At 44.5% G+C, this 17,318-nt stretch overlaps 1 protein-coding gene across 7 annotated transcripts in view; it reads right to left on the bottom strand.

The window, feature by feature from the left end:
* Nucleotides 1-6,044: 6,044 nt before the first annotated feature.
* Nucleotides 6,045-17,318, bottom strand: part of IFT80 (intraflagellar transport 80) — a 61,873-nt gene continuing 50,599 nt past the window's right edge. For 4 of the 7 annotated variants that reach the window (XR_015700510.1, XR_015700511.1, XR_015700513.1 and 1 more), the window contains 4 exons: nucleotides 16,218-16,341; nucleotides 9,540-9,691; nucleotides 8,870-9,255; nucleotides 6,045-8,393 (listed from right to left, as the gene is read on the bottom strand). Coding sequence is in view for 2 of the 7 variants with exons in the window: in XM_087739668.1 (XP_087595794.1) it covers nucleotides 13,278-13,391; nucleotides 16,218-16,341 (238 nt within the window). In the remaining 5 variants the exon portion in view is untranslated. Of the gene's footprint in view, nucleotides 8,394-8,869; nucleotides 9,256-9,539; nucleotides 9,735-12,181; nucleotides 13,392-16,217; nucleotides 16,342-17,318 lie in introns of those variants that run through there. The other 3 variants (XR_015700512.1, XM_087739669.1, XM_087739668.1) reach the window with 3 other exon arrangements.

The raw sequence follows: 17,318 nt of genomic DNA, 5'->3' as shown, positions 1-17,318 counted from the left end.
GTGCTCAGCACCCCCGATCCTGCCAGCCGCGGGCCAGGACGTGTCCCTGAGGCACAGCGCCGGTGTCCCTGCAGCCACCCCCTCATGTGGGGCGGCAGAGCCGGCGCTGCCTGGGCAGGTCGGTCCTAAAGCGGCTGGGGCCGGAGCTGTGCCCCCCTGCTGCCACCCTCCTGCCTCCGCTCCGTGCCTGAAGCCCACCTTTCCCGCAGATCCCAGTTCCAGCACCCATCTGCAGGGAGAAATGCCCATAAAGTGAGGAAACGTATGCAGAATGAACCCCTGAAGATACAGAAAGAAACTGTGGTTTTTCATTGCTTGCCAGAAGCCCAGCACCATTGACACCCTCCTTCCTTTCAGATTATTTTTATGCAAACTCTGCCCAATGCTGCATTGCTGCTGAGAATCTTTTCTTCCCATCTTTGTTCCTGAGCGCCACAAAATCTTCATAGATACCATAGGCATGAATTACTCAAACGTAGGGATGACAGCAGGAGTATTGCTTACAGATAGCAGCAACAAAATCACCAGAGGTCAAGTAAACAGGACAAAGGAAACAAATAGATTACATGTGATGGTCACGTAGGTGGGTTAGCTGCTGCATATCAGATTTGGCATGATAACCTAAAAGGAAACCAAGCAGAAAAGTACTAGTCATTTTTTGCCATGTTTCATATTAGTAAGTTTTTCCATGACTAGATTAGTCCTCTCTCTCCTCTCGTGGTTGCCTGAGGAGTTTTGCAATTGAGCTGAGTGTAATCAGCAAACAACGCAGCCAAGGGTCTGCAGTTATGGGGGCCGAATAAAGTGATGGATTGGGTCCCCAGAAGTGTGGGCAGTGGTCACTGCTGGATGACATGGGGACCCCCTGGCCCTGCCAGCAGGCAAAAAGCTGTGAAGCCTTAATAGTAGGAATAAAAACCAACAGAAAGGAAAAATGAGGAACTCACTCATGCCTGTGCCTTGCACAGGCACCAGGGAGCCAGCCTGTCACTGCCTGCTCTGACACTGCAGTTGTCCTTTTTAAGCGGCAAAATCAGTGGCAGGCTCTGCACCTTGCATTCCCCCTCCCACAGGGTGCTCAGGGCTCAGGTATCGCTTAGCTTCTGTCCTTGGGTACCACTCACCCCTGCGTCCTTGAGTACTGCTCATCCCTGTGTCCTTGGGTACCACTCACCCCTGCATCCCTGGGTACCGCTCATCCCTTTGTTCTTGGGTACCACTCATCCCTGCATCCCTGGGTACCGCTCATCCCTTTGTTCTTGGGTACCACTCATCCCTGCATCCTTGGGCACCACTCACCCCTGCATCCCTGGGTACCGCTCATCCCTGCATCCTCAGGTTCATCCCCACGTGCTTTGGTACCACTCATCCCTGCATCCTTGGGTTTGTCCCACATCCTTGGCTATTGCTCACCCCATATCCTTGGGTACCACTCATCCCTATGTCCTCGAGTACAGACTATCCCTACTCAGGGATCCTGTCCCCACTGAGGGGATGATACATTTCGGCCCAGTGGTAAGTTTTGGGGCGCGTTTAGCGTGATGCTCGGGTGGCAGGGCCACCCCGTGGGTGACCCGGCTGGGAGAGGCCGGGTTGGGGTGTGGGGCTGCCAGGCCCCACGCCGCCCCGGTGCAGAGGCCGAGCCTGGCCCGGTGCCCCGTCCCGCACCGCCACCGCCCCATTAGCCCGTGAACCGCCGCCAAATGGCCCTATCAATTTTTCATTAGGGATAAAACCCGGCCCGGCGCGGATAAAACCCGGCGCTGCTGCCGGGAGGGGCGCGGGGTGCCAGCCGGCTCCGCGGAAGGTGCGCACCGGCACCGGCGCCGGGACCGGCACCGGCACCGGGACCGGCACCGGGCTGCGCGGGGGATGGCGGGCGGGCGGGGGCCGGCGCCGTGCGGCCGGGATGGGTGCGCCGGGGCCGGGGCCGGGTCGGGGGCCGGGGCCGGGCGGGCGGCGGGGCGCGCTTGGCTTCCGCGGGCGCGGTGGCTGGCGCGGAGGCTGGCGGCCCTGCTCCTCCTCCTGGCGCTGGTGGCCGCCGGATGCGTCCTCCGCCTCCGCGCCTGCCCCGCGCCCCGCCGCCGCCCCCCGCCCGCCCGCCGCCGCCCCCCGCCCGGCCCCGGCCCCGCCGCCCCGCCGCTGGAGGCCGGGGGTCCCGCCGGCGAGCCGGGCGCGGGGCTGGAGCTGCCGCCGCTGCCCCGCTACGAGGAGGTGAAGCACCTGCCCAGCTACGAGGAGGCGCAGCGCTGGCCCCGCCGCCCCCCCGGGGACGGGCAGGGGGACGGGGGGGTCTGCGGCTGAGCCCCCGCCGCGCTGCGGGCCGGCGGACGGGGCGGCGGGGGGCCTGGAGGGATGCAGAGGTCGCCGCCGGACGGGATGCCCGGGACTCCGGGGAGACGGGATGCCGGACGTCCCTGGAGGGACAGGCGGCGGCCCCCAGGAGGGATGCGATGCCGGACACGGAGGTCTCCGGCAGGGACACACCGGGGTTCCCTGGAGGGACACTGTGGACCCCCGGGGCAGACACCGTCCCCCGGGAAGGTTGTCCACCACGGTCCGCGGCGGGATGGCTTGCTGGACACCAGGCTCTGCAGAAGGGACATGCCGGGTTCCCAGGGGGGATGGCCTGCAGGATGCCAGGGCCCAGGGAGGGACGTGCCGCTGTGCCTGGGAAGCAGACTCTGGTGTTCCCAGTGGGACCGCCTGCAGGGCACCAGGGCTCCCCGGAGGGAAACACCGCAGTCCTGGAGGGACCTGCAACCTGGGGAGCTCCTCCTGCTCACCTCCCCGGGAGCGTGGGCTGGGCAGCGTGGTGACCAGAGACCGCTGCTCAGCCCCCAAGCCCCGGGTTAAGAAGAGGGATAAATCATCCAGGAGGAAACTGGCTTGGAGACATCGCCTCCGGTGTGATGACATCGCCTCTGATACAATGACATCAGCTCCAGTACGATGACATGCTCTTCGTGGGGTGACAGAAAGAGCTGGTTGCAGTTCGGTGCAGCCTGCCCAGCTCCCCTCGCCTGGGCGCCTGCCGTGGGCTCAGGAGCACCGGGAATCTTGGGTTTGCTCATCTGTGGAAGCAGCAGGAGACCATGGACAGGGTCTGTGCGGACACGACTGTGCGAAGTCAGCCTGATGGAGCGATCCTCACACCTCCCGCACCCACGGGTGACGGGGGTAGGTGCAAGCTAAGGGAAAGCAGGATCAGGCCTCTCCCTTCAGCATCATGCTGCGGTTGTACATAGCCTTACCTTTGTCAGCAAGGCAAACGGAGGAGAGCAACCTGCAAAGCTTGCTAATAAAATATTAGCACCTCCTGGTACCATGCTTTTTATTTCACTAAGGTGACCTGGGATCACTTCTGCTCTAAGGGAAATTAATGGCCCAATACAGCACAGGCCACACTCGGTGCCGACTGCTGCCAGGTCTCCTGCCCACAAAGCCTCCAAAAAACCAGTTACCTCACTCCATGGGTCCCAGCTAAAGGACTCCCAACAAGAGCGAGCGTGGGATACCCCTCCTCCCCTCGCAGGCAAGGTCGGGAAATAATTTTAGGTGCAAGAGAGCCGTTCCTCACGCTGCAGAACCTCGGCTTTGGATATACGTCAAGTACAGATGTGGATGTAGGTACGGATATGGGCATCTGAATTTTGAAATATTTCTTGCTGCGGCTGCTAAGCATTTCTATATCGCAGCTAAACATGCTAAGACAGAACAATGTTCCCAGGTGCTGCATAAAATCCTCATATCTAGTTTAAGTGGCAATCCTGTTTATACTGGAATTGAGATTAGGCCTTTTTTATACGCTGCAGGGGACAGAGACGGCCAGAGGAGGAGGAGGAAGAGGAGGAGGACCTGAGATGGTCATAACCCAGAGAAACCAGCCCCGATCCTGCTGTGCCTTCTCACCTGGAGCTTCTTGGGTTACATTACCACGAGTGCTGGTGTGAAGACAGATTATGGCACTGGGAATAATGCTGACTCTTCCTAACAAACAGGGAAAACCCCAAGGAACCCAGCCTGCCTTTTTGTTTCTCCATCCCGACCAGGAGTGGCTATAAAACCTTTACGCCTGCAAAGTACCCGCAGTGCCAGCATTGAAGGAACAGCAGAACTGGAGGGGAAAGATCGATTTCTTTAGCATTTGCTCAGCTTTTTCAGCCAAAACACTGAAATACTGATTTCCACTGCTGACTGACTGTCTAAAAAGTCCATTGATAAGGATTTTTTTCAGGATTTGTGGCCGGTTGCTGCCTGCCTTCTGCATCCACGGTGCCGAGGCAGGAGCAGTTTTGTGTGCAACAAGGGGAGCAATATTAGGATCCTGTTAAAAAACAGCGTTTGATGGGAAGACTCTTTTCCTGAATAAAATACGCTGTGTAACAGGGTAATTCTGTATCTTAAATAGCACATAGAAATGAAGGACTCACCCACTCGCGGACCCCACGCCTCCGGGGGAAGTTTGGCAGCTGCTGCCCACGGCACCCTGCAGGGCAGCGCTGCCCGGGGCGGTTCGTTCTGAGTGAGCCCCATTGATTTAGTGCCTCAAAATTCCAAGGCATCACTTTGGGAGGTGCCAGCAAGGCAGAGAAAATATTCCATTTCAAAATGGGCAATTTTAGATTTCAAAAGCGAGCGGACTGACTATATTACTTTTAAAAGACAAACATTTTTCTCACCCATAATTTAACGTATTAATTAATTTCTGCAGTCCAAGTGCTAACATCAACTAATATAACTTTTTTTTTTATGTCCCTCCCAATAGGAAATAATAGTGCATTTTTTAGTGTTCTCTGTTAATATTGCATTATTACTGTACTTTGTATTTGCCCTCCTTGGGCAAAGCTGCCCTCCCTCCTTTCCCCAGCGAGGAGCATGTGTTTGTGCAGAGACCAGGGAGAAGAAAAAACTCATTTACACACAGAAGGGACAAGGAAGACCCATGGGCCGTGAGGGACCATCTCGCCATGGCTCACCTCTGGTAGTTCAATGCTTAACAGGTCCGAACAAGGAAAGCTTGGAAGAAATGTGCATGTTCTGTGGGACATCCCCTGCCAGACTATACTTGGGGCAGATTCACCTAAGAAAGCAACTTTCAGGACTGAAACATAACTTTGAATAGATAAATCAGTAGCTTTTCCTCAACCTCCCTTTTCTATGCCAAAATACTTGGACCTGGGAGAACACCCTTACAAAGAAAATATTATGTTTAAAATATGGCCCAGTTTGGTGCTGTGTCCTTACTGGGAGATGGCTAACGCAGTTGCTAAGAAGTCCAGTTGTTAATGAAGAATTTCTTAAATGGAGAGAAGAATGAAGCCTTATCATCATTGACCTACGGCACATCAGTCTCTGCGGTCATGCCCAAGTGACTGGACACCAAAGGCTGAGCGAGACTCGCCCCTATATTAAATTACTCAAGCACAAGCTTGAAGGAATTTGATGGAGAGCTTTGAATTGCCTGCGCTAGTGCCTGTGTGCAGAAAGCAGTCCTGTCAAGGTGCTGGGTGCTTTTCACTAGCACTGCGTTACATGAGCAAGGCAAATAACAAACAGCAACGAAGAGCAGAAGTCTTCTCCATCCTCCCTGACATCGCAGTTGCATTAGCCGGGAGTGTCTAACTTAGTCCGACATTACTAACTGATTGCTGCTTCATATATGATTGCCACAAGTTTCCCCTGAGACTGGAGTCACCCAGAGGAAGGGCGAAGCTGCGCGCCCATGATGGGAGCAGGTTTGTGCCCAACGACCTCATAAAATACCTTCTTTTGCTATGCTGAAGTTAGCGCTTGGGGTGGAACCGAGGGTCTTTTACAATGCATGGAGATGCAGATACGAGCCCTCTCTTTTACCTTTTTTGAAGGCATATCTGTTTAATCTCAAAAAACCCGTGAATGCTTATTTAGAATAGAGATTAGAGTATTTCCAAACTGCAGGATTTCAACTACCATAGTTATTTCTTTACATAAAGAAAAAAATTCTTGCAGACCCTTCATGAAAGACACAGAAGTAATTAAAAATGATATTCTTTGTACATCCATTTAATCTAATTGTTCCAGGCATATTGCCTAGCTCTGTGCAGAGAAGGAACGTATCCCTCTATTTCCCTGAAGTATCAGACCATCACGTTTTCACATGAAGCACTTAGTTCTCATTAGAAACATTTGCAGTAGCGTGAAGGTACCTGAACTAAAACAAACAGTTTGCATTTCAGTATTGGAAATGTTATAGCATAAGGCAACATTTGACTGAATTGGATCAATAGACTTTGAAAATATAGATTCTTACATACGATCAATGTACAAAACCTTTTCTTCTCTGCAACTTTTCCCTGTACCCTACAGAATAAAATATTAGTGTAGAGGATGCTTTCGTATGTCAGATTTTATGGGAAGGCGAAGAGAAGATCCAAGAAGAAGACGATATAGCCAGACAATTGTGATAACTGCTGAACAGATAACTGCTTCGCTCTCTTTATATTAACCTAAGGCTCAGTGCACAATCATCTGCGTATTCCACTAATTGCATAAAACCACAAGTGATGTTATAGCCACTCCAATTCACATCATATAATCATATATATATTCAGATCAACAATTATAACACAACTGTATTTATGGAGTCATGAAATGTCAGCTGATTCTGGAGCTGTTCAATAAACGTGACATGGGATATCTCTGATCTCACCAAAATAAAGAAATGGAAGTCTCAAAATCTCTATGTTGAATATCAATCCTGAAATACAAAAACCAATAATTTGCATTTTTTTTCCTCAATTTCCCCCCTGTTTCTAGGTGATATCATCAAGAATTACATTTGTGCTAGAAAGCTTCTAGCTTTTCTGTTCTTGGTTATTCATAGCTTTGACTATTCTGAAGTGAATAAGGCAACTGAAAACAATACAACTTCAAGGAGCCAAATCGGCTTCCCAGGACACCATGCTGTAATGTAAACGAAATTTTTCCCTTTTTTAGAGCAGCAGCAAACGGCTAAGTCCTGCTTGGGCTCTCTTATGCTCACCAAGCAGAACTTCACCTCTGCTTCTGCACTGATTTTCATCACCTACATACCCTCAGCATTATGTTTGCTAAGCAAACTAGTGGAAACCTGGTCTTGCGGACAGACTGGCAGCTCTTGGTGTGTTCTTTCGTAACCGCGTGCAGGCAGCTGCAGGGCTGGTACCAGATAGGAAATCTCAAAATCTGGAATGCTTCAAGCTTCCAATCCAAAGGAAAAAGAGCAGGAAAAAAGGAGGGAAAGGTTTAGTCTCCCACGCACTGCGAGTTACCTCTGTGAGTCCAGCTGGATTATCCACACTCCATGAAGGGCAGCACACGCATACGCCTTTGCCAGGTCTTGGCCACGGTGATCAAGGATTTAACAGCCATTAGTGCCTAATTTCTCCATTTTTTCCTTCCATGGTTGTTATAACTCTTTCCAAAGTATTTTCTACCTTGCCTTTCTTTCTAGATATATCATAATCGACCCTAGAGTCTTCTTTTTAGTTGATCGTATTGATATTAATTTACAAAATAAACTAGAATGTATGCTCTCTTCTTGTTATTAAATGACAGTTGGCCTTGGGGTCTGTTATTGTAAATTCTTATTTCTATGGACAAGGAGGATACAAATGCAACTGGCTGACCTAATCCCCACAGTCATCAATATAAACCAGCCAATAAACAGAGTAAAATCTTGCCGCATATCTATTTTGCACTTACACAGAGCTTTACATGTTCTATTTTGAACAACAATTAATATGCAGATTGGTTGATTTATACGGAAAACCATGGACGAACATCTGGAATGAAAGTAGGATGAGTCATAAGAGCTTTGGAAAAACTGATGAACAATGGAGTTCTTCAGTGAGCATTCATTGCAGATTTATCTACCCAAAAACCCATAATTCCTAAAAGACTAATCATTCGCAATGGTTTATTTGTCCGAGGCTTGCATGCTCCAATCACTTAGTGAAAGCTCAAAGAGAAGACGTCTCCTAGTTTATTTACATTTTTAAGAAGCAGTGTCAGTGTTCTCCATCATCACGTGCGTGCTTTTCTTCTTACGCGGCCAAGGGTAGCTCCATCACCAGGCAGATTACTCTGATTTCCAAGCTCTTTTTCCATTTTTCCACACCTCAACATTTTATTAAAGGTTTAAAGTAGGAAAAGAAGCAGCAGATACCAGTCCCTTGCAGATGAGCATTAGCTCTTCAATAGCTCTTTTTAGCCCTGAAGACAGCACGGATTGTGTGGGAGAATCTTTAACGGCATATTTGTGGTTGCTTCTATCACGGTTAAGCTGATTGCAGGCTTCAAAAGCTCGTAGTTGCAGGAAGGGCGTCATTCTGGCAAAACATGAGATTCATACCTTGCCAAAATGATGACTTCTGTTTTATAAATGATGAAAATTCCCAGTTAATTTTTTTCTTAAAAGTTAAACTGTAAAGGAATTTATCATTTCAGTCAAGGGGCCCAAACCAAACACAGCGGGCTTACATTACTTTTCAGGCAGATTTGCCAGATATGCCCGAAAAATCATGCCAAGGCTGGCACCAGGCCAGTACAATACAGCTCTCAAGTTGCTTTACTGCTTGAAAAGCAGTGTATTTCACAGCTTTGAGGCATCTGCGATTCCTAAGACTCACTCTGTCAGTGTAACACCAACTTTTTGGTTCCTATTTTGCTTCTTTTGGGATCAGAAGTACCGACACATCATAATTCAATGGATAGCGCTTCTTTTTTCCCCCTTTTACCAGCAGTATTTCCATTCACTATTCAATAGAATCTATATATTTTCTGAAGAAATAGCAAAGACTAAGTCTAAGTCAGGATATTTTTTGTTATCTCCAATAGTGAATTTTACCTTTTAACGGACTGCAGGTTGATAGGTTTGGGTGAAAGCCCGCTGCAGCTCATGGCAGACCCCGTGAAGCATCCTGCCCAGCCGTGCTAGCTGCGCACACAGATCTCGCTGGACGCCTGGCTGTGAAACCTCCGACAAATTCTATCCATCCGGGCAGTTTCTGTTCAATTCAGTGAGAGCTGTGCAGCTAAATCTTGTAGTCTGCTTTGGAAATGGATTCCTTGGCATTTCAATAGCCTTCACCAGCTCTCCCAGCTTCTGGCAGGGATGAGGGTGGTCTCCTTACAGCTGTCTGGATCAGGAGGTGGGGCTCAGCTGAAGAGGTGGCTTGGCCCCATTGCCAGTTTGTGTGGGCCTGCTGGGTGACCATGGGCAAGCGACTTCATCTGTCAAAAAGGGAATAACAATACCGGCCATCTTCATCAAGTGCCATGACATTTATTAATATTTATTGGTTTCGGGTTTGAAAACCTTTAAAGCTATAATTCACCAGCCTTTCCGCTGTCCAACCACATTATATACATTAACTTCTTAGTATCCAAAACCCAGCTCTGCAACATCCCGTCTGCAGATGGAAAAAGCAAGGCAAAGAGAGGCCACAGCCAAGCCACAAACGGAGTCGAAGCCCAGAGTTCACAACTCCCAGGCACACTCGAGCACCACCGCTTACCTGCTTGTTACCTCTCATCTCCCTCAAAGATGCTTCTACGGCACGGCTTCTGGCCTCTGGCACAAACGTGATACACCCAGAGTCATCTCATGCGCAGAACCTGCCAGAGACGAACATTTGTTTTCCTGCAGTAGGAAACGGCTCGACGTAAACTGTGAAATTAAGTTTTCATGTCAGATGATCCAAAGCTTCATCCTGTTCCAGTTCCAAAGGATAAAATCTGGTGGTCAAATATAGATCTCGAAGGCTCGCTGTCTTAGATACCAGTACACAAAAAATATTTTTCCTTTTTCCTCTGAACTATTAAAAATATGTGAACCATAAAAAGTTAAGCTAGAGGTAAAAACGAAGAAGGTTTCTTTAACCATTTGCATTATCTGGAATAATTGCATCCAAAACGATAGTTAAAATGTGGTGTAAAGCAAGATTAAAGCAGTACTTCCCATTTTTTTTTTGGTCAAATCCAAGCAGATGTTCCTAAAACACCCTTTTCGCTGTTCCTCACTGCCATCACCACTGGCCCCTATCAGTAAGTTCCCTCAGAAACGTATGGTAGCTGCTGTGTACCAAAACCGGAAAACTGTCCGCAAGGAACAGACTGCAACCCCCGTCCATATCCGAACGGATGGGGGACCGTGCTTGCAGACTGGGATGTAAACATGGCTGTCCTCTCATGCAGGGTAGGTACTGACTTTACACTAACAGATTATTTAGCTTTGGCCCATTTTACGCTGCTAGAATGGGTAAAAAAAATTCTGCATGTTTTTACGTCATTTCCAAGCCCACGTGCAAGGAGAGCTAAGTGCAATGTTTGTAATGTTCCAAAGTTTAAAAGACAGAAGTGCTGCCTAATGCACACAACGTTTTTGCAGTATATTGCCTTCCTAATTCAATTATGGCTTTTAAAAACTCAGTTTAGTTTTTCCTTTTACCTCACGTGATACATTTTTCACATACCCATTTGAATCTCCCTTCTTACAACCAGAGAGAATCTACTGTCGTCAAGGTCAAATGAAGTATATGAACTACAACACCCATCCTGCTACGGCAAAATATTATATTATATTATATTATATTATATTATATTATATTATATTATATTATATTATATTATATTATATTATATATTATATTTATATTTGAATAACTGATCCATCACAACAGCAACTGAAACAATTCAATTTAAATCCTATTAATCCCCACTTCTTAAATAGGTTTACGATGTTTTAAATTAAACAGTCAAGAATTAAATAGGGCGCTATCTATTTTTCAGATAGGTATTCTGAAATCTTTGAAGAATCAGCATTCTTGCACTAGACAATAATGCAGCCAGTAACTGGTTAGCTGTTTCATTTACAGCACTGGGAGGCTTTAAGTCAGGGCTTAGACAAGGAGGTGGTACAACACAAACGCACCAAGCAGGGTGAAAGTACTTTTGAGCTGACTTTGCACCCGCTGATATGCAAGTCTTATCTGAATACATCAGAAATGGCCCACGGAAGCGGATACTCGAGGTTCGTTGTAGTTTGTTATAAACATCCCTGAAACATCTGTATCCTTCTGGTATTTCTTTTTACTTAATAGATGTCATTAAATGAACTATCAAAAATGACTGAAAACAGGTACTGACAAATGCAGTGCAGAGGTTTCAAATCCCCAGACAAACGAGCACAAAATTATCTTGGACTGGACAGATGGCACTTGTCTTGGAAGTGCAGTTGTGCTATGTAGAAACCCTGCAACAAGCCCAGGGAAGCCGTATAAGGATGTTTTCTTCTGAGAGTATTCTGACATTTAGATTTCACGCCCAAGGTCGGAATTGTACCAGGTTACCTGCATAGTAGAACCTGGTGAAAATAAAGAATAAACAGTGCTTTTCCAAAAGACTTGTTTTGCTTTGTTTTCTCCTCTTTGTTTTTCTATTTAACACAAACACGCCCAGCACAGCATGTAGTTCAGGACTGGACGCGCATGGAAAAAAATACAGATCTGATCAGTAATAAATACCTTAAGGTCTTTATTGTGCTTTGGCCTAGGAGCTAAACAACCTTTCCCATCACCTACAAATACACCACTTCTCATTAATACCGAGCCATGGAGATCCAGCTTGAAGCACTGCCGTCCCACTTTCTGTGAGTGCCATCGACATCAACCTGAAGGGCAGTCAGTCTACAACAGTACTTTTGCAAGCATGGCACCCATGCCATTGTTTTATCTCCTCTTTGCCATGCTCAGTTGTTGCACCAGGCATTTTTAAGAAGCTGAGTGAATTTGCTGCCTCTGCTGAGCTTCCAACTGGCCCAAGAATAAAGGAGCAAGATTAAGCTGAGACCCTGGACTTTGTATCACCACTAGACTGGTCTTCCAAAATTGCTTACACTGCATTACAAATCTGAGTCAGGCTTCATAAATTTAACATTAAACACTTGCCGTTAGTGATATTTTGGGCTCAATTCTGGAACTAGTAAGTGCTTTCTGCAAGTCAATGGAAGGTGAGGGTGTTCACTTTGCCCCATGTCAGTACACGAGCATACTGCTGAGCTTCAAATGAGCCACATCAAAATTGCTGTTTTATTTAGCAGTCAGGTAAATCAATGGAGATCACCCAATGCATCATGTGTCAGATACGTTTAAAAAACCCGTTTATCTCATTTGTTTTTATTAAGAAATTTATGAACTATGCAAAAAAGTGTCATATAATGATTTACAAAACAGAAGAAATTTGACAGATATACACATATTTAACATTTTGATGGTACCATTTGAAAGACACATATTATACAATGTCAGTTATGAATAACATGCTCACGTATTTATAATGCAAAGGGCTTCTGCAAAGAACATCTAACATGCAGCCACTTTCATATGTAAAACAAAGAAAAATATATCTCGAAGTAACACAAACGTAAAAACAATATTTTCAAATCAAGCGCTTTGGGCAGAAAAAAATATGTAGAAAGCTCTTCCTTATTTTAAGTAAGTATGATATTTTAACCTTAAGGAAGCTCTCAGTATCGTCAATTGTATCTGTTAGATGCTACAAAACCAACCAACAACACTTCAAACAACATTCAAAGCACATTCCCTAGTATTTTAAACAATTTACATTACCTCAGAAAATACCCTTTATTGCTAAATAGTTTGCTACAGTGACAAACCTGAGTTGCTGACAGTAATCTGAAATCATCTATTGAAGAACTTACGTACTAGCAGAAATATCTATTACTGTGTGGGAAATGTTCCTTTGTACTTTATAGGTGCAAGCTCCTTTTTTAATTTTCAACGCTTACAGTTTGCTAGATTTCTTTTAGGGCAATTTCAACAAGTCTTTTCAGAGGTCCCTGAGGGTGCAGAAATAACCAAACTACTTAACTAGCTGCTTAAACAGGGAAATTGGTACTTAATTAGAGGCAACCAAGGTTAAATAATTTTAATGGCAATGAAAATTTAAAAGCCACTAACGGAAAGACAATTAATTTCCCTTTTTTCTCATACATGTATTATGGACTGCAGTGTAGCTACTCATTGGAGCTAGGGCATCAGAACATAAACCCAGCTCAAAATGAGACTGTAATAAATAAATAATTCTGCCCGTCATCCAACAGTTAACAAGAACTACACCAATTCTCACTCCTGTTCCCCACAAAATGTTTGCTGTGGCTTTTTTTATTTATGTGTGGTAATATATGCCAGTACAAAATATTCAAGAAGCACTTATTAAGGTGACCAAAAGAACAGTTATTGCTGTACAGTTACACTAGCTCTCACTGCGGGGCTGGCTGCTGCTCGTTCTCTTTCTTTAGCAATTTCCATCTCTATTTTAGCTTTGATTTTATTCCAATCAACTTCCAGCTGTAAGAAGAGAAGAGCGAGTATGCAGAGGTCAACTAACATTATATAGAGAGGTCAAGCAGATAGCTATTCACTAACAGGACAATTTGAAGTTACAATTACAAAGTGACCGTATCAATCATTATATAGTTCTTCATGTATAAGCGACAACTTACACTAACGGAATGTATTAAGGCACAGTTGAGTTCTACCAAACTGAGCTTTCCATCTTTGAAACAAAACAAGCTTGATACGTTTTAACAAAGACTAATACATCGCATTATGTCTGGCAAAAAGACATTAAAACACGAAAATAACTTGGATCGACTTGCACCTAATTTAAATGTAATGACATCTGTGTCCTATTACTGAGAATATAGCCCTTTATCAATAATACATGCAGTGATGTCTTTTGACCGCACCTAAAGTCCACCAGGTAAACTGACAGCATATTACACTAGTTATTTGATATAACAGAAATCAGATTTCTGCTTGAAATTTGTCTTCTACATCAATAAATGTTTTAGCTTTATCTTGGCATTTCTCCAGCTGCAGAGAATCGTCATCTTCTGCCTGTATTCTATTTCAGTGAAACTTCAGACAATAGATATAGTACAATATCCATCGTACAGTGGGGTACAGGAGTTGTCTTTCTTTCCAAAAATGCTTGACAAGAAAGAATGGATCATGGTGCATTTGATGACTATAAAAACATGTCCAAAAACTGGGCAAAAATGTAATCGCGAAGTTCAGTTTCATTGCTGCAGAATTAAGACTGCCAAAGATGGGACGGGGAAAAAAAAAAATCTTAACTGCTGCACAGGGAATTTTCAGAGTAGCTCGTATTCTGTTAACGAAGTCATTAAATAACGAGGAAGATTCTCTATGAGGGAAGATATAACTGCAATACCCACATTCTCATATGAAAAGGTTAATCCCTCAATTCAGGATGCATTTACTGGGTCCAGGTGCTTTGGATCTGACGACTGAAATCTTTATGGAGCTCTAAGAAAAGAATGTGTTTGCTTTAACAGATGTCACACAGATGCTAAACATACCACATATAGGACTAATTCTGCCACCTAGCCCGGAGAGCTACTCGCCAGTGAAGCCAACAACCCTTGCCAGTGACACCTAGTAACTGCCAAGATATGGATTCTCAGTATACATATTAGGTTCATAATACCTTATAAATAAAGATGTGAGATATAACAACTAAGCACATTGTTTAGATTCCATATCTGATTGCAGATCAGTGCTCTAAGCTGCAGTATAGAAAAAGAGGTAAAAACTCCTTACTTAAGCCTGAAGGAGCTTTAGGTGGTGAGAGGGAAACCGAGACCTTTTTTTTCCCCCTGAGAAGGAATAGCAGCACAAAATCTTGCTTTTCTCTTCAATGTCCTTAACATTTCCTTCTAATTTTGCTATATGATCTGAGAGGCTGCATTAAGAATTCAGTTACCACTGTAGCCAAGAGCTTAAAATCCACTTCATTAAGTAGGTTCCCTCCTAGTTTCAGATCCAGCAGACAAGACCTCCAGAACATGGATGAGGAAAAGGACTTCTTTACTCCAGGAACCTTCTGCAGTCTGAGACCCAAGTTTCAAGACTGAGTGTAAGGTGAAACAGGCTCCATTTGCATCACTCGGCTCACACCTTGTCACTGACAAGGTGTTATTGCTTAGGAACCCTTCCACAAACTGCAGCTTTCTTGATGATTTAAAGCCAAGACAGTATTATCTAAAAAGTCTCTTTCAGAAGCATCAGGGATTAATGTGATTTTTGCTCAATAATGGATTTAAAGTATGTAGAAGACACACTTCCAGCATAGCAGCCAAAATTGCTGCATGATAAGAGTGCTTGGAATCTGTTCTGTTATTTTTCTCTATTTTCTAGGTAAAGTACTGCAGAATGGTTCATTGGGGGGGGTAGATATTGTGCAGACTTTTATTCTTGTTTAGGAAATAAAACATCCTTAGAAGTGCTAAAAACTAATGACATATTAGAAATCGAGCTTTCTTGAAAGTGTCATGGGCACTGTCCAATTAAAGGATCTGAGCCAACAGCTCGGATGTATTTCCTGATCCAGCAGCTACAGTGGATGAAAGGATCTGACACAGTCAAAGCGTATGTCTCTTTTCATCGTGTCACCCTCAGAATGCTTAGGAACAGCGAGGGGAAGAGCAGGAAGGACATAAGGGCTGCTCAATGAAATTGCTGTCTAAGGTGCACATGGGGGTGCCTCTCATAAAGGAAACGTGCAGAAGTACTCCAGTGGAATCTAAGATACTTCTGGCTTATGAACTGTAAGATCTGCCCTCAGTCTTTAAGATCTGTGAAATGCTAATAAATTGAAATGACCTACTGATGATGGAGAGGTTTCCAGAGGTTTGACAAAATTGTATATTCAGCTACTTATCGTATGTGGCAGAACGGTTCGTAGTTCACTTAATATGTATCTGGATACCTTCAAAGTTTGTTATTGTTGCTATCCATAAAATTACATAAGAGCGTTGAAGACATTTAAGAGGTACACATTCAACCTAACTAAGGTCTAGCTCCCTGTTTATAGAAAACAACTGTGCCTTCATTTGCGTAATCCTTGCCAGATACTAAATATATACATTCCGTATCTGTGCCTTCAAATAAAACACATGCACAACTATTACTAGCCAAGCAGCCACGCATCAAGCTATGAACTTGTATTCAGATGTAAAATCTTAACATTTGTGTCCACATTTGAACCAAAGAAGGAAAATGTAAGAGCAATTCCCCCCCACCCTCCCAAACTGGCTACAAAGAGCAGGCTGACCTAAAGCTGCAGGAATAATTCTGAGGAATACTTACACCTTCTGCATATTGCAAAAATCTTTTGTTTGTTTCTTTTTTACCAAAGTCCTCTAGGAACTTTTGTCGATAAGCCAGGACTGTGTCAACATGTGTCTTGTGCTTTACTGCTAGTTCTAAGGCCCTGGAATAAAACAGAAATAGGTTTGTCAGACTATATAAATGCTCTGGCACAACTACAATCACCATGGTTTTGCAAAATGATACGCTGAAAAGCGCTTGGGCTGCAGGCAAAGATTCCTAATCTACAGTGCCAAGCAGTTTTATATTAGTATCAGTCACAGGAGGTTAAAAGTAGCCAGTGAAGGAGACCGTCTACTTTATGATGCACGCTATGAAAAATATTCAACAATTATTTCTGTTGACAACCTCATCACATCATTGGAGTTTGACAATAGGAGTCTTTTTATTTCAAGGAAATAAAACAGAATGGTTAGAGTTTAGCACTCTCAATATAAAGGGGCAACAGTAATAATTTTTAATAACTTTATTACAGTCAGGAATCGCTTCTGAACAGTGTCATAATACACATTTATGGCGTATGCTACACAGCATTTACCGATATTCTATATGTGGGAAAGATTAGTCATTGGATTAATACAATTGATTACTCTCACATCTGTTCTCTTCTCAGTGGCATAAGGAATACTTATGTTTGATATACGCAGTTTTTAGATTACACATATTAGTCAACATAATAAAAAACACAGATATTTGGGGGAAAACCAACTTTTTGCCCACAGTGATATGAATATAATAGCAGAGAAATTAGTAGTAAATGGCCTCAGAGGATTCTGTTAGAGAACGTGGGGTTTTGTTTAAAGGAGAAATTCCTACTTTGTTTTCTCAGGCCTAATTCATATTTCATCCACCTACACAGTGCTGGGAGTCTGAATAGCCACGTATCTATTTTTAGCAACAAGACATTTCAAAACAGCCTTAATTCTTTGGGGGTCACATACAGTTTGAGGTATTGCTAAGGACTTTTCTGTGCTAACAATAATGAAAAAGCAAAATGTTATTTAAAAATGCTTCCAAGCATGTTTTGGACTTATCACAGAATATTTGTATCTTCTAAATATGACAGAAAAAAAGTTACTT

The sequence above is a fragment of the Nipponia nippon genome, unplaced genomic scaffold (genome assembly GCF_047370975.1).
Source record: "Nipponia nippon isolate SJK-2023a ecotype South Korea unplaced genomic scaffold, ASM4737097v1 scaffold_7, whole genome shotgun sequence".
Lineage (NCBI taxonomy): Eukaryota > Metazoa > Chordata > Aves > Pelecaniformes > Threskiornithidae > Nipponia > Nipponia nippon.
This window is presented reverse-complemented; position numbering and strand designations above follow the sequence as displayed.